This window comes from Echinops telfairi, unplaced genomic scaffold (assembly GCF_000313985.2).
Source record: "Echinops telfairi isolate 266 unplaced genomic scaffold, ASM31398v2 ScPeMD7_5592;HRSCAF=6446, whole genome shotgun sequence".
NCBI classification, from domain to species: domain Eukaryota; kingdom Metazoa; phylum Chordata; class Mammalia; order Afrosoricida; family Tenrecidae; genus Echinops; species Echinops telfairi.
This window is the reverse complement of record NW_022109491.1, coordinates 22,733,961-22,760,712: the sequence shown is the minus strand read 5'-3', so window position 1 is coordinate 22,760,712 and position 26,752 is coordinate 22,733,961. Positions and strand designations below refer to the sequence as shown.

Genomic DNA, 26,752 nt, shown 5'->3' with positions numbered 1-26,752 from the left:
TAAAAGCAATGGAGAAAAGGGCATAGGATGCCTAGTGGGGCTTAATCAAGGGCAATGTAGCAGTGAGGAATTATTAAACCTTAATGAAGGCCGAACAGGATGATGGGACAAGAGGAAAGTAAAAAGGAATAGAGGAAAGAACCAGGAGGCAAAGGACATTTATAGAGGTCTAAATACAGGCATGTACCTGTGTGTATAATAACGAAAGGGGGATAGAATTGTGTACTCATATTTATATGTTAAGAATTAAGGTTGCAGATGGACATTGGGCCTCAACTCAAATGCTCCCTTAACACAAGAACACTTTGTTCTAAAAATCCGGCATTCTGGGATGCTCACCTTTCCTACGGAATCGCTGACGACAAAATGGGTGCATAAGTAAATGTGGTGAAGAAAGCTGATGGTGCCTGGCTATCAAAAGATACAGCATCTGGGGTCTTAAAGCCTTGAAGATACACAAGCTACCATCTATAACAAAGTCCACAGGAAGAAGCACACCAGTCTGTGTGATCATAAGGTGTTGATGGGATCAGGTACCAAGCATCTAAGATGCAGAACAAAATCATAGCCGAGGTGAATGGGGGGTGGGCATGGAGTGGAAACCCAAAGCCCATTTGTAGACAATTGGACATCCCCCTACAGAGGGGTCACAGGGAAGAGATGAGCCAGTCAGGCTGCAGTATAGCACTGATGAAACACACAACTTTCCTCTAGTTTTTTGGTGCATCCTTCACCCCACTATCATGACCTCAATTCTACCTTACAAATTGGATTTGACCAGAGCTTGCACACTGCTATAGGTAAGAGCCCCAACACAGGGAATTGAGGATAGATAAATACCCCCAGGGCCAACAATGAGAGTAGAGATACCAGGAAGATTAGGGGATGGTGGGGGGAGAAAGGATCAACCTATAACCCCCATCTCAGGGGGACGAACATGGAAAAGTGGATGAGGGGCGATGGTGGACAATGTAAGATATGAAAATAATAATAATGTATAACTTATCAAGGGTTCGTGAGGGAGGGCAGGGTGGGGGAAAGAATTGGGTAGCTGATATCGGGGTCTCAAGTGGTTAGAGAATGCTTTGAAAAGGATGGCAGCATATGTGCAAATGTGCTTGATACACTGGATAAATGTATGGATTGTGATAAGAGATGTAAGAGCCTCCAATAAAAGTATTTAATAATAAAAAAATAAGAGAAGTAAAAACTCATCACAAGACCAAATAAAATGCCATGTAAGAAGCATAGACACAGGAGCAATTGAACTTTTAGAGTTAAAGAAGCATTCAGTTAAAAATGTATGACACATTTTCCCCTGAGATAAAAGATTTTATCGAGTGAAAAGGAAAAAACACTATCGTTGCAGGGAGCAGCATATATAGAGGCATGCAGATACATGGCAGAGCGCCCTTACAGAGGGATGGCAAAAAAGCAGAGGGTGATTAGAGTGCCAGAGGACTGTGTAGGGGTGGATATTGGTTAGAGCACTCACCGTACTTCGATGCTTCGGTGATTGACATGCCACCAAAAAGACAGAAGTTTGATATATGTGAAGTCAGATTCAGGACCACCAGTGAGCTGTGCCCAGATCCCCAGACTGAACTTTGGGTTCTATATCAAGCTTCTTGAGTAGTCAGAATACACATTGCTGTACTCACTTCAGGCCTCACTAACCTTAAGTACTGGCATCCTCTGAACTTACTTTGCAGCTAAAGTAGATATCTAAGTGATCAAGTACTACTTGAATACTAAAAACCAAACGTACTGTAGTTGAGTTGCTTCTGACTCAGAGTGACTATAGGACAGGGAAAAACTGCCCTAGTGAGTTTCCGAGACTGGAACTATTTACAGGAATAGCAATGTCTTTCTCCCTTGGAGCATCTGGTGGTTTCAAACGGCTGACCTTGCAGTTAGTAAATCAACACATAACCACTCTGCCACCAGGGCTCCTAGGGTACTTGGATAGGATTGCTTTATGAGTTGGGAGCCATGGGTGTTCTGCTGATTCTCTTCTTGTACCCTCCCAACAGGATATAAAAGGCTACTTTTGGGTAAAGGTGACTAACTTGATGATAAAACTATGGATCACAACAGAATATTGTCCGATATGATGCTGAAATACGAGCCTCCTAGGTTGGAAGGCACTAAAAATACACAGTTGCTGCAAAAATGGAGTCAAGCCTATCAGTAATTATGGAAATGGTGCAGGATTGGGCAACATTTTATTCTGTTGTATGTGGGGTCAACGTGACTCAGGATCAAATTGACAGCAATTAACAACATGAGATTCTGAAGAAGAAGAAAAAAAACACCCAGTAGTTTGTAATCCTCTTCCTTCAGTGGCTTTCGATTAAACTTAAAATAAAATTCCAATTCCTTATCTTGGTTTACAAAAATAAATGTGATAATCTCATTTACTATTTTGTGCTTGATAAACTTTTTTTAAATCTCAGATATGCCAAGTTCCTTAGCCTCTGCATGGAATGTTCCTTTCTCTCCAACCCCAATTTTCCACAATGCTGCACCACCGCCGCCACCATCCGGCCATTTAGATAGTTGCTTAAAAGTCACTTCCTTAGAGGCCTTGCCTTAACACCAAGTTACATTTTGACACATCAACCTGTTTTTTCTCAAGAATTTAACCCTGTATGGAATTTAATCTCTTGAGAGCTAGGGTATTTTGTAATTCTATACACTGTTATATTAGCAGAATTTAGAGCGATATCTACAAATAGTAGGCATTCAAATATTTGTTAATTGTGTTTGTTGATGTACTTTAATAGATATTAAAAGATCTGGAATTGGTAGTTGGGGGTCTATTGATGGGAATTTAGGTAGGTGATGTGGGGAAGTCATATATACTAATCTCAATTATTGAAATGTTTTTTCTTTTAAATAGTCATCTCAGCGAAACTCAAAGAAAATAAAAAGAATTGGTTTGGACCAAGTCCTTATGTGGAAGTCATAGTAGATGGACAGTCAAAGAAGACAGAAAAATGCAACAATACGAACAGTCCCAAATGGAAGCAACCACTTACAGTGTAGGTTTGCTTACAGTGTAAGCATTTGCTAGAGTGTATTTTGTTAAGTTATCAGAAATGCACCTTTTCAATTTTTTGCTCACTTGATTTCTTTGGCTTTTCCTTTTTCTAATTTTTTTCTTCCTCTTTTTCTCCAGTCCTTGCCTCCTTTTTGTTTCTCTTTAGAAAATTGTCTCTTTGTTGTTTCCATTCTCCCTTTCTTTACCTCCTCCAGCTTAGGAGGTGATGGTATCACTGTTGCTACTGAGCAACAGCTGGGAGAGCCCATGGTCACAAATCTAGAAAGATTTTTAGGTTCCTTTTCAACTAAATTTTTACACGTAGTACTTTTAATTTTTTTAATTATAATGCCCATACAAATGCACAAAAGGATTTTAAAAAAATGAAACAATTACCCATTTTCGTCTATAAGCTTTTGTACTTAACACTTGTATCATACGCATTTTTCCAGCTGAGTGTATGTAGGTCTAATATTACTTACATAGTTACATAATATTCCTTCACCTGCATAAACTGTACTTTGTTTTAATCGCCTTCTCTGAATTTATTAACTTTCTAGTGCATGATTAGACGTGTTTATATAAACATCTTTGTATTTTTATCTTTGTTAGTGTTTCTCTCTGTAGGATGAATTCTTAGACTTAACATATAGCTAAGTTTTAACACTTACTAACAAAAAATTCAATTGTTGGTATTAAACTTAAGACCACTAGTCAAAGGAAATTATAGGTTAACAATTTTTTTTACTGAAGTAGAAAAGTATGATTTAATAAATTTGAAATAACAGCATATTTTATTTGATAATCATATTTGATTATGTTTAAAATGTAATTAGTTGTTAGTATAGCAAATATAGTTTTCATTACCTGATATTTGTAATTCTTGTATTTATCTCCTATAGAAATAAGCTAATGTACTAAAACTGTTTAGTTTTTAAATAGTGAAGTGAGAAGTTTGAAATTACAGTAAGCTCTTCTTTTCACATATAAACTGCTGACATGGACATTATTTGTTCCTAATAAATGATAAAACAATGGATATGCTTACTATATTCCTTAACATGGATTTTTACATTCTAAGAGCATCTTTTATGTTGGTTATGATTCTCATCAAATGAATGACATTTAAGAATTGACAGAAAATAATCTTGACTCATTTCAGGATAATCATTATGTAGTATTTATTTCAACATTAAATGTTTCCTAGGCATTCTGCTTATGATTAATTAGTGATTATGGTTCTAAGCAATTTTATTTGAGTAAAAAATTAAAAATAAATGACTTTTATAAAGGCCACAACTTTCATAATGGCCAGAGATAATCAGCTGAATATCAGATTGAGCACTCATCTAATTTACCCTAACATCTATCTTTGCTATGGACTTTGAAGTTCTTAAGCCAGTGATGGCATTAAACTCTCCTCTGAGCCTCATCTAGTAGTTTCGTTGCTTGACCTAGATTTGGAGTTGAGGTGGTGGTAGGGGTGATTCTTAGCTCAAGCTCCACTGTTGCTGCAGACTGGCCTGTAGTTCCATCATGAATAGCAGGTTTTTCAGGCTGCATCTCTAGATTTGAATGAAAGTAATTTAGATAAGACCTTCTTTAATCACATACTTTATGTTCCTTTCCCTAGTGTAATAAAAATAAAAATTTATCTTCTTTTTCTTGTCCCTATTATGATTCACCAATTGACAAGCAGAAAACATGCTCCTTATACAGTATGTCCTGTTACATATTCTTCTGAATTAGCATCTGAGAATCTTGAAAAGATGAGAACGAATACATTGTACCAAAAGAAAGGAAGCATTAAGTTGAAAATATTTTAAACTTTGTCTAAATTATTTGTGATTGTTAAAAATGGTCATTGGAATATGAGATAGTTGGGTAATAGTCATAGTTGGACTTCTGAGGAGTATTGTGTTTCTTCTTTTTTTTAATCATTTTATTAGGGGCTCATACAAGTCTTATCACAATCCATACACACATCCATTGTGTAAAGCACATTTGTACATTCATTGCCCTCATCATTCTCAAAACATTTCCTCTCCACTTAAGCCCCCGGCATTAGGTCCTCATTTTTCCCCTCCCTCCCCGCTTCCCCTCCCTCATGAGCCCTTGATAATTTATAAATTGTTTATTTTGTTATATCTTGCCCTGTCCGACGTCTCCCTTCACCCACTTTTCTGTTGTCCGTCCCCCAGGGAGGAGGTCACATATAGTTCGTTGTAATCGGTTCCAGTAATGTGTTTCTTTGTCCACAATGTTTGATCACATTATTGGAGAGAATAAGGTATAGATAAATTCAAACATTTCTGGAATTTCTCTTTGTAGTGTTTAATAATGGAACTTTGGTAAATTATCTAGTGTTTTCATTTTTCCAATGTTGATTAAATCATTTGTATATGTATTGTAAATTCAAACTTCCCAAAGTTTGCTTCTTTATTGGTATGAGTGAGTTGATACTCATTTCAGGAATTGTCTTGAACACATTGCCTCTAGCAGTATGAAACTTGATGTACTTAATGTAATCCTCAAATTATCATGTAGTTGACCGAGGAATTTTTTAATGCAAATTTTAATGACAAGACTTTGTTCAAATGGTATCATTCAGCCACTTATTGACTCTGTTGCACTGGGCAGTTTGCTTAACCTGTGTGAATTTCAGAGGCTCTGATATTAGAGGTGCTCTGATTTGTGTTCAAAATTTGTGTAATATACTGTTAAGTTTTTCCACTGAAAATGCTGAAGTTATTGGAAATAATTCCCATCTCATATGTTGCTGTGCAGAGTAAATTAACCTAAAAATCAATACAGTAGTTGATATAAAGTAATAATTTATAAATGTACTCTATTTTACCAGTAAAGTAAAACTAGTGTTTTAACAGTTTGTAGCACACAAAGTAGCTTTGATTTTTTTTTTTTTTGATGTTACATATATGCAGTTGCCCTGGTAATTAAGCCATAAATGAATATGACCAAGTAAGTACTGGTATGTGAAAGTCAGATACAGTTTTTCTAAGATTACAACTATAATATTGGCCATATAGTAAAATATAAACTATACAGCGAGAAGATTTTTAGATATTAAAACTTAGTTGTAATTAATTTAGAATCTCATGATATTTAATTACAATTCTATTTTCCTTCCTTTTTCACTTTTAGTATTGTCACCCCTGTGAGTAAATTACATTTTCGTGTATGGAGTCACCAGACACTGAAATCTGATGTTTTGTTGGGAAGTGCTTCATTAGATATTTATGAAACATTGAAGTCAAACAATATGAAACGTATGTATGTAAAAATAATAGAAATTTCACTTAACTATTTTTTTTAAAAGAATTCATATGACAAACATGCACAATGACATGCTATTTATTTTCAAATTTATAGGATTAACTATTTAAAGCATTATTAATAACTTACTTGATCATTTTGGATCGAATATTTTAATAAGTATTGATGTAAAAGATATAAAACAAAGATGAAGGAAAAATTATAATTTCATATTAGAGACAAATATGGTTAATCATTTTGACAATTTTTTCACGTACTTTAAGATATTTATTAGTTTTGATGGTTGTGGGTTTATTTACATATACGTATATAGTATAAATGTATACAGTTGTAAAGTACACTTGCTTTACTTAGAATGTGATTTTTTTTTTTTTTTGCTTCCTCTCTAACATACTTCTAAGATTTTTCTTTATCTGTTAAGACTTAGTAGATAGTCCTTCTTGTGTTTAGTGTTTTAATGCAATATAATTTATTCAGGCATATGTAATCTTGGTTGTCGTTGTGCCTCATTTCATATGAGGGAAAGTCCAAAAGTATTGCCCCAAGGGTTTTAGGGCATATAAGAACCGGCCTATTCCAGCTTACACGTGTTTAAACATGTTTTTGCATGCTATTGACTGTCACCCTCACCAAATGAAGAAGTTACTTCTGATGTCCAGAAATTAGTGGACTAAGACTATAGAATTGCCATGGCTGGAGGTAGCTACTGAAGTTGGGTTCTCACATGGTTTGGCAGTTTTTACTTTAAATGAACATCTTCAGCTTTTCGACTAGATAGGCTCCAAAAGCATAATACAAAGCTGAGCTAACTCAAAGGGCTGAGACATTTTCCATGCAGAGGCATTTTCCATCAATCTTTTAGGAAGGTCAACATGAATATGAATGAAGACAAGTTTATGGACTGAACTAAAACCAAGCACCAGTCTCAGTTTTACCAAACGCTCCAAAGAGAAAGCTCTAATCAAAACAATGACTTCCAAGAGGATATGCTGGGACAGTTAAGTTCAAGGCAGAGAAGTTAACTCAGAAAGTTGATAGATTTTCTTCAAGGGTGTAAGACAAGGGAAGTTGCACTAAGGAAAGTTTTTCTATCACAACCTTGTTCCCACTAATTTTTCAAGAATAATAAGGACTGTCCTATGAGAATTCCCTTGGGAAACCTTAACTCATTTACCCACATCTCTTCTTTTACCTTTTCAGACTTCTTTTGTTCCCAAAGCTCAACGAACATTAGTATTTGATTTGATGCCCAATCTGCTGTTTTGATGTGATATAAATTGAAGAGCATAGTATTCTTTACAGAAGTGTTAGAGAGATGGGGAACATTGCCTCCTGGAGTATGTAGACCTAGGGGGAGATATACTGAAAAACAGTAGCTTCACAATTTGATACTTGTGTGTAATAAAGGTGTTTGTGGGCTTGTAGCGATACTTTTTGACTCACCTTCATACAGCCGTCTTAGAAAGGTTAAATACAAGTAAAAAAATAAGATGTTAGTACTTTACATTGTGGGTATCAATTATTGGCAAGTTTTGGCCTTTTAGATGTTGTTGTTAAAGGCCTCAACCTTGCTGAAGTATATTAAAACAATTTCTATGCATATACATCATTTTTGCTGTTAGATTTTTAGTAGTTAAGATGCTGTAAAGGAAAACAATCGACTTTCCCCCCTACTTTCACTCTCTTCCAGTTGAAGACGTAGTTGTGACTTTACAGCTTGTAGCTGACAAAGAGCCCGCAGAGACAATCGGCGACCTGTCAGTTTGCCTTGACGGACTGCAGTTAGGATCTGAAGTTGTTCCTAATGGTGACACTGCATGCTCAGAAAGTAAGCAACTTTTTATGTTGCGCCATTAATAGTTTTTATTACATAAAACAGGAAATGGTACATGCTCGTTGCCAATTATTGCTATCCATTTTAAAGAAAATCATTTTATTGGGGGCTTTTGCAGCTCTTATCATCATCCATCCATCCATCCATCCATCCATCCATCCATCCACCCACCCACTGTGTGAAGCACATGATATTGGTATCATCATTTTCTTTTTCCCTCACACTAAGATCTTTTATTTGTCAACATTAAGTCTGAATTTTAAACAGATTCTTGAACCGGTGGCTCAGCCATCAGCTCATTACACTTTTGCACTTGTATCATCACCAGTAGTTTTTCCAGAACTGCTACTTTTACCATGAAGCTCCATGAGTTTTCCCAGTTCAAACTTGGGTTTTTTCAGCATCTTTACTTTTCTGACAAACACATCATGGAGAGGATAAATAGACTGGCAAGCCTTTTCTATGTCTTTCCCAATGCTGTTTGGAATCAATTTATTGACCACTTCTTTGAAGTCATTTGTCTGCACCTCTCGGGTCATGATTTCCATCATTTTCTTTCGGATTTGGCGGACCTGCTGGTGCTGAGCATAAGAGGTCTTCCGAATCTGATTATTGCGGTTTTTCAGTAAAACCAACACAGAGCAGACGTAGATACCCATCGGTAGTCTTGACATCAACATGAGCTTCAATCATGGTCTGCCATTTCTTGACCATGGAGCACATTTTGTCCCGCATAAGGTCCATGCCGTGGAAGTTGGTCAGGCAGTTTTTGCCCTGAACATCCTCAGTAATTAACTTAAATTTTCTAAAGGCAACCTCATCGTTTTGCAGATCAGCAAGGCTCACTTCAAAAACTCGACCCGTGAGGCCATCAGATGCAATTTTGGTTCCTTGAGTCCTGGTGACTAGTGTTTTCTCAATATTATATTGAACAGAGCTGGTGCTTTCATAGCATACCAATCTTTCTTAGAAAATGGATCAACCACTTTCTTCTTAGCTCCTTTTTTGCCACCTTTTGTAAGGCGCTTGTTCTTGCCAACGGCCATGGCATCGTGCAGAGAGCCAAAAGGCTATCATCATTTTCAAAACATTTTCTTTCTACTTAAGCTCTTGGTATCAGCTCATTTTCCCTCCCGCCTCCCTCCCTCATGAATCCTTGGTAATTTATTAAAAAAAATTTTCCCAGGTGACAGAGTATAAGGAATGTGACACAGTCTTTCAGTATCTCAGTGAGTAAAGAAAACAGAAATAGGTGTGATTAGAGTTGCTTTGTGCCTTTGGGAGGAGTGAGAGCACGTGGTCACTGTGTAGCAGTTTTGTTAGCCTTCAATTCTCCAGTCCCATGAACAGCCCTGTAGATGGTTGCTTTCTTACTCCGTGATGTAATTTACCTTCATGCAGTCTTGGCTGCATCCGGCTCCTGTGAAGACTGCTGAGCAAGTGTGATTTCATATTACAATTGGTGTTCATTCCCATGCAATAAAATGCACTGAATTTGTATTTGGGGGGGGAAAAATTGGAAAAAAAAATTTTTTTTCCCCATGTCTTCCACCAACTACTGTCTCCCTTCACTACCCTTTTATTGTCCCATTCCCCTGGGAGGGGATTATATGTAGATCATTGTGATTGGTTCCTTCTTTCTCCCCCCACCTTCCCCTTCCCCTCCTGGTATCATTACTCTCATTATTAGTTCTGAAGGGTTTATCTGTCCTGGATTCCCTGTACCAGCACTGTACTAACACACATGCTCTGGTCTAGCTGGATTTAGAAGGTAGAATTGGGGTCATGATAGTGTGGAGGGAAGAAGCATTAAAGAACTAAAGGAAAGTTGTATGATTTATCAGTATTATACTGTACCCTGACTGGCTGGTTTCTTCCTTGTGACCCTTCTGTGAGGGTATGTCCAGTTGTCTACAGATTTGCTTTGGGTCTCCATTCCGCCCTCCCCTCATTCACATATGATTTTTTTGTTCGGGGTCTTTGATACCTGTTACCCGATCCCATTGACACCTCATGATCACACAGACTGGTGTGCTCCTTCCATGTGGGCTTTGTTGCTTCTCAGCTAGATAGTCGCTTGTTTATCTTCAAGCCTTTAAGACCCCAGATGCTATACCTTTTGATAGCCGGCCACCATCAGCTTTCTTTACCACATTTGCTTATGCCCTCATTTTGTCTTCAGCTATTGTGTAGGGAAGGTGAGCATCACAAAATGCCGGATTTTTAGAACAAAGTGTTTTTGTGTTGAGTATTTGAGTTGAGGCCTAATGTCCATCAGCAACCTTAATTCTTAACATATAGATATGAGTACACAGTTCTATTCTCCTTTCGTTTTATACACACACGTACATGCCTGTATTTAGACCTCTATAAATGTTCTTTGCCTCCTGGTTCTTTCCTCTATTCCCTTTTACTTTCCTCTTGTCCCACCATCCTGTTCGGCCTTCATTAAGGTTTAATAATTCCTCGCTGCTACATTGCCCTTGATTAAGCCCCACTAGGCATCCTATGCCCTTCTCTCCATTGATTTTAGTTCACTTGTTGTTCCCGTGTCCCTGGGTTGGTACCCTCCTACCCCCGCCCCTTCTTTTCTCCCACCTCCCTTTCTCCCATATCTCCCCAAAACCATTGGTCCTGTTCTTTTCATCTCCGAATTATTTATCCCACCTATCTTATCTAGATAGACATGTAGAGACAATAACAAGCACAAAAACAAAAAGCAAAAGAAAACAAAAAAAGAAAAGCCTATAAATAGTTCCAGGTGTTTTTGTTGACCCTTAGAAGTGTTTTCCAGTTGAATCTGATGGGATGCCATGCTCTGGCCTCAATGTCTATTATTTGTATTCCTCAGAGATTTCATTGCTTTTGTTCCCCTTGCTGCTTTGTTGTACACCCTTAGTGTTTCGCCCCGGTGTGGTGGGGTCAGATCAGGCACGATTTCTGCACTGTGTCTTCAGTGTTGTCACCTGTGGTGCTATGGGTCAGTGAGGGACATCATGTCTCGTGGTAGAGCCAGCTCTATGGTCCTCTCTGTGCATTGGCTGCTTTGAGCAAGAATATCATCCTTGGGGCTTGGTGGGCCAGGATGTGTTCCACTCTCTCTCCTACCCTCTTTGTGTGTGCTCTGATCTGAAGCACCCCTCTCCCTGAGCTGTAGCTTCAGTGCTGTCATCTGAAATGCGTTCTTCTAGAGAGGGTTGTGGGAGAGGGATGTCCACGTAGTTTCAATTGGGGCTCTCTATTGGTTCACTGCTTCATGCCAGTATGTTACATTCATGTCTTGGCACACCGGGTTGAAATCTGGTTCCTCTCTCCCTCTCTTGTGGAGATATAAACAATACCCTCCCCTTGGGTGGGTTAGTGCCCTGTTCCCCCACTACCCATGTCTTTTTTTTTTTTTAATCTTTTTATTGGGGGCTCGTACAACTCTTATCACAATTCATAAATCTATCCATTGTGTCAAGCACTTTTGTACATTTGTTGCCATCATCATTCTCAAAACATTTTCTTTCTACTTGAGCTCTTGGTATCAGCTTATATTTTTCCCCCTCCCTCCAGGTTAAGCAAGCCCTCCCACTTTGTTGTCCTTCTTGAGGAGTTCTCTACTAATTCTGGGCTTCTTCCCTCTCCATGTGAAGTTGGTAATCAGTTTTTCCAATTCTTTGATGAAAGATCATGGTATTTGATTTGGGATAGCATTAAACTTAGATAGTGCCTTGGGCAGAACTGATATCTTTACTATATTAAGTCTTCTGATCTATGAGCATGGGTTATTCTTCCATGGAGGTTACTCTTGGTTTCTTGTAATAGTGTTCTGTAGTTTTCCTTGTACAGATCTTTTGTTTTTTTTAGTCAGGTATATCCCTAGATATTTCAATTTGTGCTTGGCTATTGTGAAGGGTACTACCTTTTTGGTCCCTTCTTCATGGTCTTGTCCCATGTTTCCTTTTGAGTAAACAGTATTGAGGCCATGTCTGATCTCCAGCTACATAAGGGAGGAATAGAATCCAACTCCACCCCATTGCCTTAAGGCAGAGGTCAAACATGCCTCCACCCTTCATCCTTCTTTACCTGTATACCTGCCATTCTTCCCAAGATAGACTACCTCTCTGCTAGGTTTGATAATCCGTTGTAATAGCAACACAAAATTCATAGACAAAACTCTCAAGTACAGGGATTTATTAGGGAAATTAAGGATTAATAAATTAGGGAAAGTCAGGATTAATAAACAGTAAGGATACAATCATTGGTTCACAGCAACAACTTTTCTGCCAGCAGCGAAGTCTGTCTGTCTCTCAGCCACATGGTCCCTTGGGTTTTGCCTTTGTGAGCATGGAGGGTTGCCTGTATCTCACAGTCCCTTACTCTCGGCATGTTTCCTCTCTTCTGTCTCATGGTCTACTTACCTCAGCCCCTGTCTTGGTCTAGATCTCTTATTCTGTCCCATGCTCTCTGTGCCACACCCTCTGGGGCCTCAGGTCTTAGCCTCCACCACTTCAGGCAGAGATGCTGCTTTTTCTTTCCAATGCAGTATCGATTTCATACTTTAAAAAATCTATTAACTATAAATAAGATAATTACTTGTAAGCCAGCAAACAAAATGTATTTCTGTTCATAACTATTTTTGTTTGGAACGACATCAAATTGTTATGATTGGTTTGATTGCTGTAACCTTAACTATATACCAGAAATGAAATTCTGAGGTTAGTAGTAAAATTGAATTTTGAGCAATCCCAGCAATGTTTGCTTGGATAAGACCTAAGGAGGAAAATTGCCTCTATGTGTGTTTGTGTGTGTGCATTTGATGTTACAAAATTTTTTCCCCCTTTTATTGGAGGCTCTTACAACTCTTGTTACAAACCGTACATTAGTTGTATCCAACATAGTCGTACATGTATCCCGTCATTCTTTTCTAGAGAGTTACTTTCCATTGAGCCCTTGGGATGAGCTCCGCCTTTTTTCCACCTCCCCGCCTCGCTCCCCCAATGTTATAAAATTTTAGGTTTGTTTTTATTCCTGAGCATGTTAAGTCTGACATTTTTGTGGATAAACATACAGGGTGATTATTAAAAAAAAAATCTTTTTGTAGACCTTAACCTTTTCAAGCCTGAATTATTTTTGCTTTGAATCTTGTTGAATCGGTGTGCTTTCCATCACAGAAGATGTTTTGAATTAAATGGGAAAATGTTTTAATGGTTATATGTATTTTCATACAGGTTTAGAACTTTCACTGCTGTCTAGTCGATACTAACTCATAATGACTCTGTAGGACAGGGTAAAACTGTCCCTGTGGGTTTCTGAGGCTGAACTGTTTAGGAGTAGGAAGCCGGCCTTTTTTTCCCTTGGAGCGGCTGGTGGTTTTGAACTGCCAACCTTGCAGGCCCCAGCCCAATGCATAACCACAACACTACCAGGTCTCTCAAAGGGTGTCTACTAGGGTTGGTGAAATGAGACTTGGTTCTTTAGATTTATGTAGGGATAGAAGCCCCACCAGATGACAATGTGCACTACAAATGGGACAGCTGTTTCCCACTGAATCCCATAAAAGGATAAATATCTCAATTTAAAAATACTGTTTATTAGGACTCGAGAGGGGGACAATGTCTGAATACTGGTATTGAAGTCATCAAATAATAGCTTACTATATATTTAATATATGTGAAGACTGGATTTTCCTGATGACACATTATCCTTTTATCTTTTTTAACTTAGTTTTTTATTGGGAGGAACCTTTTGACTGTTTAATCGAGAACATCTTTTTAGATCCCCCCCCCCCATCTTTTTAGATCTTTCAGAGTAGATAAAAAGCATGCATTTAGAAATCAGATAAGTTTTTCTGGGGGAAATTTGGTTTGGGAATTTTAAAGAGTATCACATTCATAAAATAGAAACTTCTAGTGCTGACATTTTTGTTTGTATGCTTTCATTGTATAGGTGTCCGATCTGTTTAAGCATGATTTTTTGTTTGCTTTTAACTACAAAGCTACTTTTAAGATTTTGGGATGAGCACACAGGAATAAAAAATACTGGAATGCTCGGGCAGTGCTTCAAAGCTCTTTTGGGGTTGCACCTAAATGCTCCAAGGCATGACGCTCTGATGTAAACCTCAACTTGATATAAGCACTCAGAGACATTCAGCTTCAGCCCTGAGGGTTAGCAAACTCAGCACCTCCAATTAAGTGCCTGCATGTAACATTCTTTCCACAAGCCAGCCTTCTGCTTAAAAGCACTCAGCTTTACTTACTCTGTGGCCTGGGGAGACCACCACCCTCTTGCCTTTTGGCTCCTAGCTCTTATGCTCCTTTATTGCTCCTTTGGGGTCAGACCTGCCACCTAGATCAAGGAGGGAGGTTCATTGTGCAGGGATCTCAAGGTCCAAAGGCTCTTCTCTTGTGATAGTGAGATCCCTCCCTTCCTGGTTCTGAAGTGGCTTGTTTCATACTCAGCAGGATGGCAATCACAATGAACCCTGTTAACTCTTGCTCATAGCTGAACCATGTAAAGTAATCAGTATCTTTCCACACCTTCTTACCTAGACCCATCGAGAAAATGAAAGTCCTTTGGTGGAGGCAATAAAGGATATGGCTAGAAAAGTCGTATTAAATAATTGACTGCAGTGCAACTAATTAACATTTTGCATAATAATAAACATTTGTAAAGTATTTTGGTTAAACTTATTTTATCTATGTAAACATTTCTTTTAAAACTGTTTCCTTGAAATTTTTTTAGCTAAGTTATAGTATGTTCTTTACTAGAAATATCTAGGCTTAACTTACATGATAATGTTTAGAGGCAGGGGACGTGTTAAAAATTTCTTTGGTTGAAATATATATATGTATAAATTAATCTCTTAAAGCATAACTTTGTTTAAATTTATTGCTATCAAAGGTACTTCACAGAATGATGATGGATCCAGGCCCAAGGATGAAACAAGGTAAGGTTTTACAGTGATTGCTTTTTGTAGATGGAAGAAAGAGACAAGGAAAAGTTAAGAGAAATCTTAGTTGGGACTTCAAGCTCAGATTGATGTTACACTAAATGAAAGTGAAGAATTGAGGGTTCAAGGTGAAAAGGAAAATAGTTAATTGAAAGATTTCCATACTCTCAGCCAAATAGGGAATAAACCAAAATCAAACTCACTGCCATTGAGTCAATGCTGACTCAAAGTGACTATAGGGCAGGGTAGAACTGTCCCTGTGGATCCAAGCTTTTAACTCAGGGGTCCTCAAACTTTTTAAACAGGGGGCCAGTTCACTGTCCCTCAGACCCGTTGGAGGGCCGGACTATAGTTTAAAAAAAACTATTAACAAATTCCTATGCACACTGCACATATCTTATTTTGAAGTAAAAAAACAAACGGGGCAAAAACACCTGGCGGGCTGCATGTGGCCCGCAGGCCGTAGTTTGAGGACACCTGCTTTAAATGGTATTCTTTCCATCCCTGGGGCCTTGTTTTTCTCCATTGCCTGTAGTGCAGCTTAGATTTCTTCTATACTATTAGTTCTAGATCAGATGCTACTTCTTGAAATGGTTGAACATCTACCAATTCTTAAAAGGAATAGAAAGCCCCATTTTTCTACTAGGGAATAGGCATGCCTAGCATAACTTGATTGAAAGTCGGGGATTTTTACTCCTGTAAAGAGTTACAATCTCAGAATCCCACAAGGGCAGTCCTAAAGGATCTGCCTGTCCTAAAGGATCACCATGACTTGAAATGGACTCGATGGCAGTGAGTTTGGTTTTTGGTTTAATATACATTGACTAATTGAAATTTCTTACATATAACAAAAAACATGCACTTAATTTTGGTCAAACTTATTTTAACCATATGAACAATTATACTTCACCTTGTAGAAGGTAAACATCACCAATACCACATGCACTTTATAGAACATAAACACATTGGTGCCCTTTCCAAATGTAGGGAGTTCAGCATCTCGGGAATCATTGGGCTGTGAGGTTTCTTTTCTAGCAAAGCTGGGATATGAACTTGCATATGCACAAAGAACAATATTAGCAGTGATGTCTTCTGGGCCTTCTTCAGAAACAAGGATTGTGGTACAGATTTGTACCATCTGTTTTTGCATGCGTTTAGCTCTTTTATGTGCTTATCTGCTTTGATTTGTATTTACTGACTTACCAAATTTTAAATGCTTATTGGTTATCCTGGAAACTGGTATTAATAATAGAAGATGAGATTAGGAAAAGAGGTGGTCTTAAATTTTTAAAGCGTAATTAAGTAAAATGAATTGGTTATATTATTTCATTGGATGCTTTATTTTTCCTAAACTAGATATGTAGTGGGTAGGAAGAAACTGATGTACCAAAAAACTAGTAGAGGGGAGAACCATAAAAGCATTGTCACCCCAGATAAGGGAAAGACATTCAGAAAGATGGTGCAAAGATAAGCAAGTAGGAAAGAACACTGATGGTTGTTAAGGCTAGGTTGATAGGTACAGAGGAGTTTGTTGGACTAGACTATTACGTATGGAGACAAATAAAAATTTTAAAAGACATCTCAAGATCTTTAGGAAAATCAGTTTCTAAACTGTTGTGCCTTATTTAAGAGAGACTTTAATAGAGTTGCTCTTAAAGGGACAAAAAACCATCTCCTACACTAATCACACAAGAGGCAGAATATTGAGTATGGTGATTTTTTTTCAGGGCACAGTAACTACTGTGATTAGAATCGCACTTCTGTCTACTGAAAGATACTGTACCTCTCTTTAGTATTATAATAAAAAATGTCTTGAATTCCTAACATTTCTCCATAAAGTGTTTTAATATTTCACTTTGCTTTCAGCACTTAACTTTTCTATTTTGTATGTTCAGCCTATACTTTGTGTTAATAAGTGAAAATATGATAGAATCATGTATACTCATTATTAGGTTCTGTTATATACCACTTTTTTGTTTGATTGGGGTTGATTTTGAAGTTTGTTGAAATGTTTCTTTCTTAGAACATTTGGGGGAAAATTGTGTTTTTGTTTCATTTTGTTTTTCTTAGAACACTTTGGATATACTATAAACTTCTTACAAAGGCAGCCAAAGAGCTTCAGGTTCATGCTTCTTACTAAATCAGCACTTTACATCCTCCCAAGTGAATCACTGTCATAAATAATCTCAGTAGCAGTACCTTCTAATTTTCTAATATTAGACACCTCCTTGATTGAGTGTATCTTTTGTGTTTAGCTTGAATTCCTTTGCATTAGTTTTCATTCCTGAAATAATGGAGTCAAATCATTTTGTAATCTGTTAAATGATGTGAAAATTTCAGTACAGGCCCTTCCCATGGAACTTTCTACTTTTATTGCAGTGTTCCATAGCACACCAGGCTTTTTTGCTAGGCTAGATAATTGATTGCATTGGCCACATAGAACTCAAGACAGTGCTCATACCTATAGGGTTTATTAGAGAAGTTAACAGGTTACAATTGAGATGAGAAATGTTCAGAATAGAATTGTTAAAGTCAGGATGGTTTGTTTGGGTTTGTTTTTCTCCGTTGTGCCCTTATGCAGACCTCTTTGTCTCTCTCTGGCCCTCAGCCTCTTGGCCTGGCTTCTTCCCTTCTTACACAGTGCTACAAAACTCTTAGGCCTGTCCAAAAGTACCCAAAAGGAATGACACTGTGTCATGAGCCCAACGCAACTCCGATCCAGCTCCCCAGTAAAGTGCCCAGAGGTTCTTCACTGTCAGGTTTTTACCTTTACATAGGTTCTGGCTTTGGCAGTTTTACTGTTTCAGCATTAGAATCACCTGGAGGGCTTATGAAACTACTGTGCTGGGCCTCTTCCCCAGTTTTTGGAGGTCTCAGATGGTGCCTAAGATTTGCATTTCTAACAGGTTTCCACTTAACGCTGCTACTGCTAGATCAGATAACACTTTGAGAACCACCAGGTATTTCTCAGTACAACAAATCATTATGAGAAATATTTGCAGTTACATAACAGTGTATCTGTTTCTTAAAGTCCAGACCTTCAGAAATTGTTGCGAGATTTCATTTCAGTTAAATCTCATATTCTTTGTCTTCATAGCTAATTTTCATCTGGCATTTTTGGGACTGTTTTTATTTTTACACTTACAGTGAATTTTGTGAGAGCCAGAACTCAACAGAACTGCCTTGTTTTTCTGAGTATTGCAAGTGTTCTGTTTTTAACAGCATGCAGTCTTACCACCATTGTATAGCTTGTTTTAATGAAAAATATTTGAATTTTTTCCTCTTTCATGTTTTCACCTTACATAGATTCTGGCTTTTGCAGTTGTACTGCATCCATACATGAATGTCATAAAAATATACACAAGACAATCTAAAAGCTTTATGAAAGACCTGGCATTTGACCCAGGAACTTAAAGCAGAATTATGTCCCAGATGAGGATGAATTGGGGGCATTGGCTAGAGGAAGGAATTTTGATGGAAGGTAAAACAATAAAAATCATAAAGCTGTGATGATGAACCAAGGCGGTGTTTTAGGAAACTTTAAATCAATGTTTGGCTGAAAGCAGAGCAAATTGGAAGAAAAGAAAAAAATACATATACCTCATTATGTGCTAGGCACTGTGCTGAACATGTTGCCTATTATTTCAGTTCATTACACTTTCTATAAGGGTGGGAGCTACTGTCTCATTTTCACAGATGACAAGACAACAGACTCAGAAATGGAAAACTTTCTGCGTTTATGGTGTAAGTGTCCCAATTGAATTGGAAACTGTCATACTTCCATAGCCTGAGCTCTTAACTGTCATGTTATACTGCCACCTAAAATTGAGATGAAATTATAGCACAAGTTCTCGTTAGATGCCTTCGAGTCGGTTCTGACTCATAACAACCCTAAGTACAACAGAGCAGAACATGGCCTGATCTTTTGCCGCACTCACAGTGACGTGTGCGAGCCTGTTGTGGCAACCACATTTATCTCTCAATAAATGGAAATTATTTTTAATATTAGATAGGTTGGGGCTAGATAGAAGTTTTGGCTTTCAGTTAAAGATGTTCTTGGCTTTTTCTGTATAAGAACGTGTCTGAAAATATTTGAACAGGCAATTAGTATGGTCAGAACTCTATAGGAAAAACTATTTTGATATTGGTGTATAGTTTGGGTTATATGATAAGTTATAAAAAGTGGGAAATTATACAGCATAATGAGCAAAAACAAAGGAATACTAATATTAATTGATACAACATAGTTCACAAAGACACAGTGTTCTACATCCTACTTTGGAGAATAACACCTAGGGGGGGTCTTTAAATCTTGAAAGCAGTCATCTAAGATTCTCCCTGTCTCGTGGAAAAATTAGTGAAGAAATTAGAAAACATATAGCGTATGGAAACAATTAGTTCACTGGACTAATGGAGCACACAAAAAGCAGCCTCCATGACCCTGAAACCAGAAGAACTAGATGGTGCCCGACCGACACTACCAACTGTTCTGTAAAGGATCGAATTTAGAGAAAAATGTAGAAAACTCAAAATCATTAAAAAAAAAAGCCAGGCTTACTGGTCAAATAGAGACTGGTGGGACCTCCAAGACTACGACCCTCAGTTATATCCCCTTTAGGTCTAAAAATGAGTTCAGTATCATGACTCATGTTGCAGGCAAATCATAGACAAATCTCTAAGGGAAGAATAACCTTAGTGAGATACACAACTTAGAATAATCAAATATGAGATCAAAAGGGCAGCATTTCTCTAAGGACTAAGTTCAGAAGTGTTTCGAAGAGGAGGAGGTATGGAAATGGGAAGCACAAAGAGGAAGTGGGACAAGTGATGTTACAGTGTGGGGCTGCAAACTGATATGAAATAAAATATATATGGATTGTTAAAGGGAAACCTAATTTTCTCTGTAGATCTTTACTCATTTATAATAGTTTGAAATTAAGTAATTTAATAAAACAAACTATCCAGGATATGAAAGTTTTAATGCATTATACAACCATATCCCATGAAAAAGGACTGGGATTGCAAGATTTTCCAAAATGAGCATGTGACTTGTTATCAGAAATTATATGTTGGAAGTCCTTTTAAAATTAAATTGCATTACGTATATTATTTGCATAAATATATAATAAAGGAAAGGAGAATGAGAATACCTTTGAGCAGTTAGATGGATAGGCTTAATCATATTTGTGGACTAAGTAAAATATTACAATGAACTGTGAAAAGACTAAAGTTGGAAAACTGGAAGGGAAAACCATGCTCAGCAGATTTTTTTTTTTAATCATTTGATTGGGGGCCCATATAGCTCTTATCACAATCCATACATCTTTCCATTGTGTCAAGCACATTTGTACATATGTTGCCATCATCATTTAAAAAACATTTTCTTTCTACTTGATCCCTTGGTATCAGCTCATTTCCCCCCTCCCCCCATCCTCTCTCCCTCATGAACCCTTGATAATTTATCATTTTTTCCCCATGTCTTACACAGACCACTGTCTCCATTCACCCATTTTTCTGTTGTCTGTCCCCCTGGGAGGGGTTTATATGTCAATCATTGTAATTGGTTCCCCCCTTTTCTCCCCGCTTTCCCCTTCCCTTCCTGGTATGGCTACTCTCATTATTGGTCCTGAGAGGTTTATCTGTCTTGGATTCCCTGTGTTGGGGGTTCTTATCTGTACCAGTCTACATGCTCTAGTCTAGCTGGATTTGTAAGGTAGAATTGGGATAATGATATTTGGGGGAAGAAGCATTAAAGAACTAGAGAAAAGTTGGCATGTTTCATCGGTGTACGGTATACTGTACCCCGACGGACTTGTCTATTCCTTGTGACCCTTATATAAAGGGTTATCCAATTGTCTACAGATGGGCTTTGGGTCTCCACTCTGTACTCCCCCTCATTCACATTGATAGGATTTTTTGTCAGCAGATCTTAAACTGAAAGAAATCAGGAAAAAAACTTCAATCCTTGAGTTTCAATATTTGAAAGATTCTTTGGGCAAAATATCAGATGATATGGGAAGCAGCAAAAGAAGATGGAAAGAATACAGATTCTCTGTACGAAAAAGAACGTTCCACCATTTCAAAAGGTAGCATATGAGTAAGAACCAATGGTGCTGAAGGAAGAAGATCAAGATGTACTGAATGCATTAGCCAAAAAGCTAGGCTCCAGGAATTGATGGAATACTAATTGAAATGTTTCAACAAGCTGATGAAACACTTATTTGTCTGAGCCAGAAAATTTTGAAGACAGCTACTTGGCCAACTAACTGGAATAGATCCATATTTGTACCCATTCCAAAGAAAGGTGACCTAATAGAATGCTCAAATTATAAAACAATATCATTAATATCACTCCAGTAAAATTTTGCTCAAGTGTCATCCACCAACAGTTTTAGCATTACTTTGACAAGGAGCTGTTAGAAGTTCAGACAGGATTCAGAAAAGATGAGGTACAAGGGACATCATTGCTGATGATGCCTTTAAGCTGAAAACACAAAATACCAGAAAGATGTTTATTTGTGCTTTATTGACTACGCAAAGACATTTTGCCTATGTGGATTATAATAAACTATGGATAACCTTGAGAAGAGAATTCTAGAACATTTCATTGTGCTTATGCAGAACTTGTACACCGACCAAGAGGCTGTTATGCAAATAGCACAAGAGAATACTGCAAGGGTTTAAATCAGAAAAGGTGTGATTCAGGGTTGTATCCTCTCACCATAGCACTTTGTATGCTGAGCGGGTGATCAGAGAAGCTGGATTATATGGAGAATGCAGCTTCAGGATCTGAGGAAGGTTTATTAACAACCCACAGTATGCAGATGACACACCTCACTTGCTAAAAGAGAAGATGACTTGAAGCTCATGCTGATGAATATAAAAAATGCAGGCTTCACTATGGATTACAACTCAATGTAAAGAAGACTAAAGTCCTCACAATTGGACCAATCTGTAACACTGTGATAAATGGAGAAAAGATTGAAGTTGTGAAGGATTTTGTTTTGCTTGGCTCCACAATCAGTGCTCATGGAAGCAGGAATTAAGTAAATATGTTGCTCAAGACCTCTTTAGAGTATTAAAAAGCAAGGATGGTTCTCTGAGGACTGAGTTTACCTGGCCTAAGCCATGGTATGTTCACTTGTCTGCATGTGAAAGTTGGACATTGCATAAAGAAGAACGGAGGCATTTGAATGGTGGTGCTGCCGAAGTACCATGGACTGCTGAAAGGAAAAAAAATGATCTTGTCTCAGAAGAAATAATAGCCAGAAGATACCTAAGATCAGTGGTTTTCAACCTGTGGGTCGCGACCCTTTCACAGGGGTCACCCGATTCATAACAGTAGCAAAATGACAGTGATGAAGTAGCAATGAAAATAATTTTATGGTTGGAGGTCACCACCACATGAACTGTGTTAAAGGGTCATGGCATAGGAAGGTTGAGAACCACTGCCTTAGAGGCAAGGATAGCAAGACTTCGTCTTACATAATTTGGACATGTTGACAAGAGAGACCACTCACAGGAGGACATTATGTTTGGTGTAAAGTGAAGGGGCAGTGAAAATGAAAGCCCTCGAGCCCAGAGACAATTTTGACGATGGTGCAGGACCAGGCAGTGTTTTGTTCTGTTGTGCATAGTATTGCTGTGGTTGGAACCAACTTGATAGCACCCAACAATAAACAGAATCTGGTAGAGGGAATAGTATGATCACAGAAAGGATAAACTACTACAGTAGTTTGTGTCCTTGATTGATGTATACTTTAAAAACAAACATTGTCATTGAGTCTGCTCTAACTCATAGTGAACCCTACAGGACAGAGTAGAACTGCTCTACCCCTACTGCCCATGAATTTCCAAGGGCATATGTCTTTACTGGAGCAGATCATTATCTTCTAATTCAGTGTTTCAACAAACTTTTGAATCGAGGATACAAGTAGACAAATTAACCTTGACTAGGTAAAGAGGGATGATTTCAGAAATGGAAAACAAACCATATGATGATTATAGTTATAGAAAATTTTGAGATAAGGAGGGATTGTAGATATTCAGTGGCATTGAGTGAATTCTGACAGTGACCCTAGACGACCCTACAAAACTGCCCCTTTGGGTTTCTGAGACTAAATTTTTACAGAAGTAGAATGCCTCATCTTTTCCCCACAGAATGACTGATGATTTTGATTGTGTCGTTAGCAACCCAAGCCGTAACTCACTGTGCTATGTGAGGGATGAATAATATTCAGTCGTAAGATGTCTGGAAAGAAGCGTGCCGGCGTCATCTGTATATTGGGACTAATGTGTATTAGTTGAGGATAGCTGGAAAGGGTTTGACGTGTGCCCTGTAGGAACAAGTAAATTAGAAGATGGAGAAAACAGTTGATTTCCGAATGGTATGGACAGCTCAGTTAAGATGTTGAATAATGTGCCATTTTGCTTTAGTCTCTGAAGTGATCGCATTTTAGGAGATTGTGGGCTACCAATATAAAAAGCCACCGAGGAACTTTTTTTTTTGGTGGGGCAGTGGGGGGGGGGGCAAGACTGGCTCTATATAGTTGTACAGGGCTTAGTAAAATCTTTGTTTTACAAAACTATTAATTTTATTGCTATTTTTAATGCCAGGATACATTTTATTGTTATTGATGTTCCTAGGCTGCCAGAGTCATCTGTCACTTCTCATTCCTTAGCTATCAAGAGACTTTAGCTATGATTTTTTTTCTCTGACAGGAAAATAAAAAGGGCTTGGCACAGGGAGTTAAGGAAATAAACATGGTGGTGGCATTATTGTGTTTGTAATAGCCTAGTGACAGTGACATCGATCTTTTGAAAACTCAACGTTTCTGCTCATATTTTGGATGATTTGAAATCCAAAAATCGAAACCAGTAAATCTAATAGTTTAGAATCATCGCAAGTGTTAGTACTATACCCTTGGGCAACCACTCATTCCATTTCGGAATGAACTTCTAAGGATTATATATATGACTACCTGAGGGTGGTCTGAAATTTAGGAAACTTTTTTAAAACTCCTGAAACATGTAGGTCTTGCTTTTCCTGTTGGTCTTTTGTTAAATTCAAAAGTTTTCTTTTTCCCTTCCTTCACCTCCCTCCCTCCTTTACTCAGAGACAGCACAAATGGATCAGATGACTCTGAGGATACAGGATCTGGTGAAAATAGGAGGGTCAATGGGAATAATTCTCCATCACTCTCAAATGGTGGTTTTAAACCCTCTAGGCCTCCAAGACCTTCACGACCACCTCCACCTACCCCACGTAGACCAGGTATGTATTCCAGCCATGCCCTAGGAATGTAGCTCACCATACTCATAAGTAGTATCCTAGTTGGGGCTTGGCCCTCAAGTAAGTGTAAAGAGACCCTTTTAGGCAATTTTCTAGCTATAATTTTACATTTAAAAACATAACCAAAAATAATCTTATAGGGAGCCAAGAAATACCTTTTCCATAAGTTTTTCTTTTAGATGTGAAATTAGACTGTGTTCCACTGAGAAATAGAAAACATAAGTTACATGCATCTTAAGGATTTGTAACTTTCCAGAAGGATTTGTAACTGACAGGAGCATGTCATATCATTAAGGATATTCACTTACTACCATTATACTTTTAAAGGACCATTAGTAAATGGCAAATAACCCAACAATTTTAAATAATACTCAGGGTTTTGAAGCAAAAACTGTACAACAAACTACCCATCTCATGTAATAAAAGTGTATCTATAAGTAGAATTATCTATTTATATATATAGAGAGGATTTATATAGCAAAAAGGAATACAACAGCAAATTAGTCCACACTAGTACAGGAAACTCAGGCCAGCTCACTTTTGTGGGACAGTTAGTTTACTGAATGAAGGTCTTTAACTCACGCGGCCACTGGTCAAGGCCAAGGAAGCAGACATTGGGAAACTGAGGAGCTGAGGTGGTAAGGTGTAGCAGTGGCCAGTAGCGCAAGTTGCTAAACAGGTCTCATGGAGCCTTGAGGTGTAGCAATGCAAAATGGGGGCTGTAGGTGCGGCATCAGCCCACAGATAGGAGACACAGATGGGGTGGTGTCACGGTGGAGAGCAGCACAGCAGCGGTCCACCACGTGTCATGGGTTGCTTTGGCCAGGTGGAGCAGAGCACTATATGGCCCACAGGTAGCACAGCACAGGTTGAAACAGAGCAGCTAACAGGCAGTGCGCTGGTCTGATCACCAGGGAGGGAGATCAGAATTACCTATTTTTCTGATTAGTCAAGCAAATCTTTAATGTTTCATTATTCCCTTACCTAGATGTGGGCAGAGAATGCAAAATAATTAAATACCTTTAGAATAGTAACAGTATTTGTGGTTGGCCACAAATCATTTTAATAAAATGGCTTTGTGTTTAATTATACACTTTCCTCTTTGTTAGGGCTTATTAATAATACTGAACAAAGAATGCTCAAATTTCTTGTTGCCTTGCTTTGTAGGTTGTGGTAGTTATATTTTGTCTGTTTTTTCATTGAAATTCTGTCAAGACTATATACCTTTGTCTTCCTTCAGAAATTGATTTTTCCATGAATATTTTTTAAAGATGTAATATGTATCTGATAACTATTTGTAAAGTGTCATATTTCCCAGAACATAACCAATAGCAAAGATTAATTTCTGGGGTCTGTAGGATTTCATAGGAACCCTGGTGGTGTACTGGTTATATGTTAGACTGCGAGCTGCATGGTCGGCAGTTCAAAACCACCAGCAGCTCTTCAGGAAAAAGACTTGAGTTTTCTGTTCCTGTAAACAATTACAATCTTGGTCACTATGAGTCAGCTTTGATTCGATGGTAGCGAATAGGATTTCATAGGAAAATTGATTTTTAAGAAAGCTACTAAAAAACTGTTTTCCCTTGTCTATTGTCAGCTTGAGTTTTCTTTCATTTACCTTTGTGTTTAGGTTAGAATTTTCTCCTGAACTTAGATATGAGAAAATAAGAATCTTTTCTATTTTTTCCTGAACTCTTATAGCATCTGTCAATGATTCTCCATCTACCACTTCAGAAAGTGACGGTTCTAGCACAGGTTCTTTGCCACCAACAAATACAAATGTAAATACATCTGAAGGAGCTGCATCTGGATTAATAATTCCTTTCACTATAGCTGGAGGTGCAGGCCCTAGGCCCTTAAATACTGTTGCTCAAGCTCCCCTACCACCTGGGTAAGTAATTTTATTTAAGCTATAACCCTAGGTGCACGCATGCACCCGCACGCACATGTACCTTTTAAAAATCTCTGCATATCTTCTTAGTATGGAAAATAATTTTAACTCCATTCTGTAAATAACTGATTTTAATAAACTAACGTTTGGGGGAGTCTGAACTCAAACTGAATAAAGCATGCACATCACATGTGACATTTCTTGTTGGTATGCTTTCTAGTCAGGGTGGTCCTTTTTGGGGGTCTGTTTTTCTTTGAAAGACAGTTAATCTTAGACCAGGCTAAGTAACAAAATAATGACTTAATTCATTTTGCCTTTTCTTTGGGGGGGGATGCTTTTTATTTATTTTTTTAATCATTTTATTAGGGGCTCATACAACTCATCACATTCCATACATACATCAATTGTGTAAAGCGCATTTTTACATTCATTGCCCTCATCATTCTCAAAACATTTCCTCT

General features: G+C 37.9%; 1 protein-coding gene and 1 pseudogene across 4 annotated transcripts in view; one reads left to right on the top strand and one right to left on the bottom strand.

Annotated features, from left to right (window-relative positions):
- ITCH (itchy E3 ubiquitin protein ligase) overlaps window positions 1–26,752 on the top strand; it is a 129,794-nt gene that overhangs the window by 53,179 nt on the left and 49,863 nt on the right. For all 4 annotated transcript variants that reach the window (XM_045295594.1, XM_045295596.1, XM_045295597.1 and 1 more), the window contains 6 exons: window positions 2,903–3,044; window positions 6,206–6,330; window positions 8,028–8,165; window positions 15,060–15,105; window positions 24,225–24,382; window positions 26,102–26,291. In XM_045295594.1, coding sequence (XP_045151529.1) covers window positions 2,903–3,044; window positions 6,206–6,330; window positions 8,028–8,165; window positions 15,060–15,105; window positions 24,225–24,382; window positions 26,102–26,291 — 799 coding nt within the window. The remainder of the gene's footprint in view (window positions 1–2,902; window positions 3,045–6,205; window positions 6,331–8,027; window positions 8,166–15,059; window positions 15,106–24,224; window positions 24,383–26,101; window positions 26,292–26,752) is intronic.
- On the bottom strand, window positions 8,431–9,217 carry LOC105979781 (annotated as a pseudogene).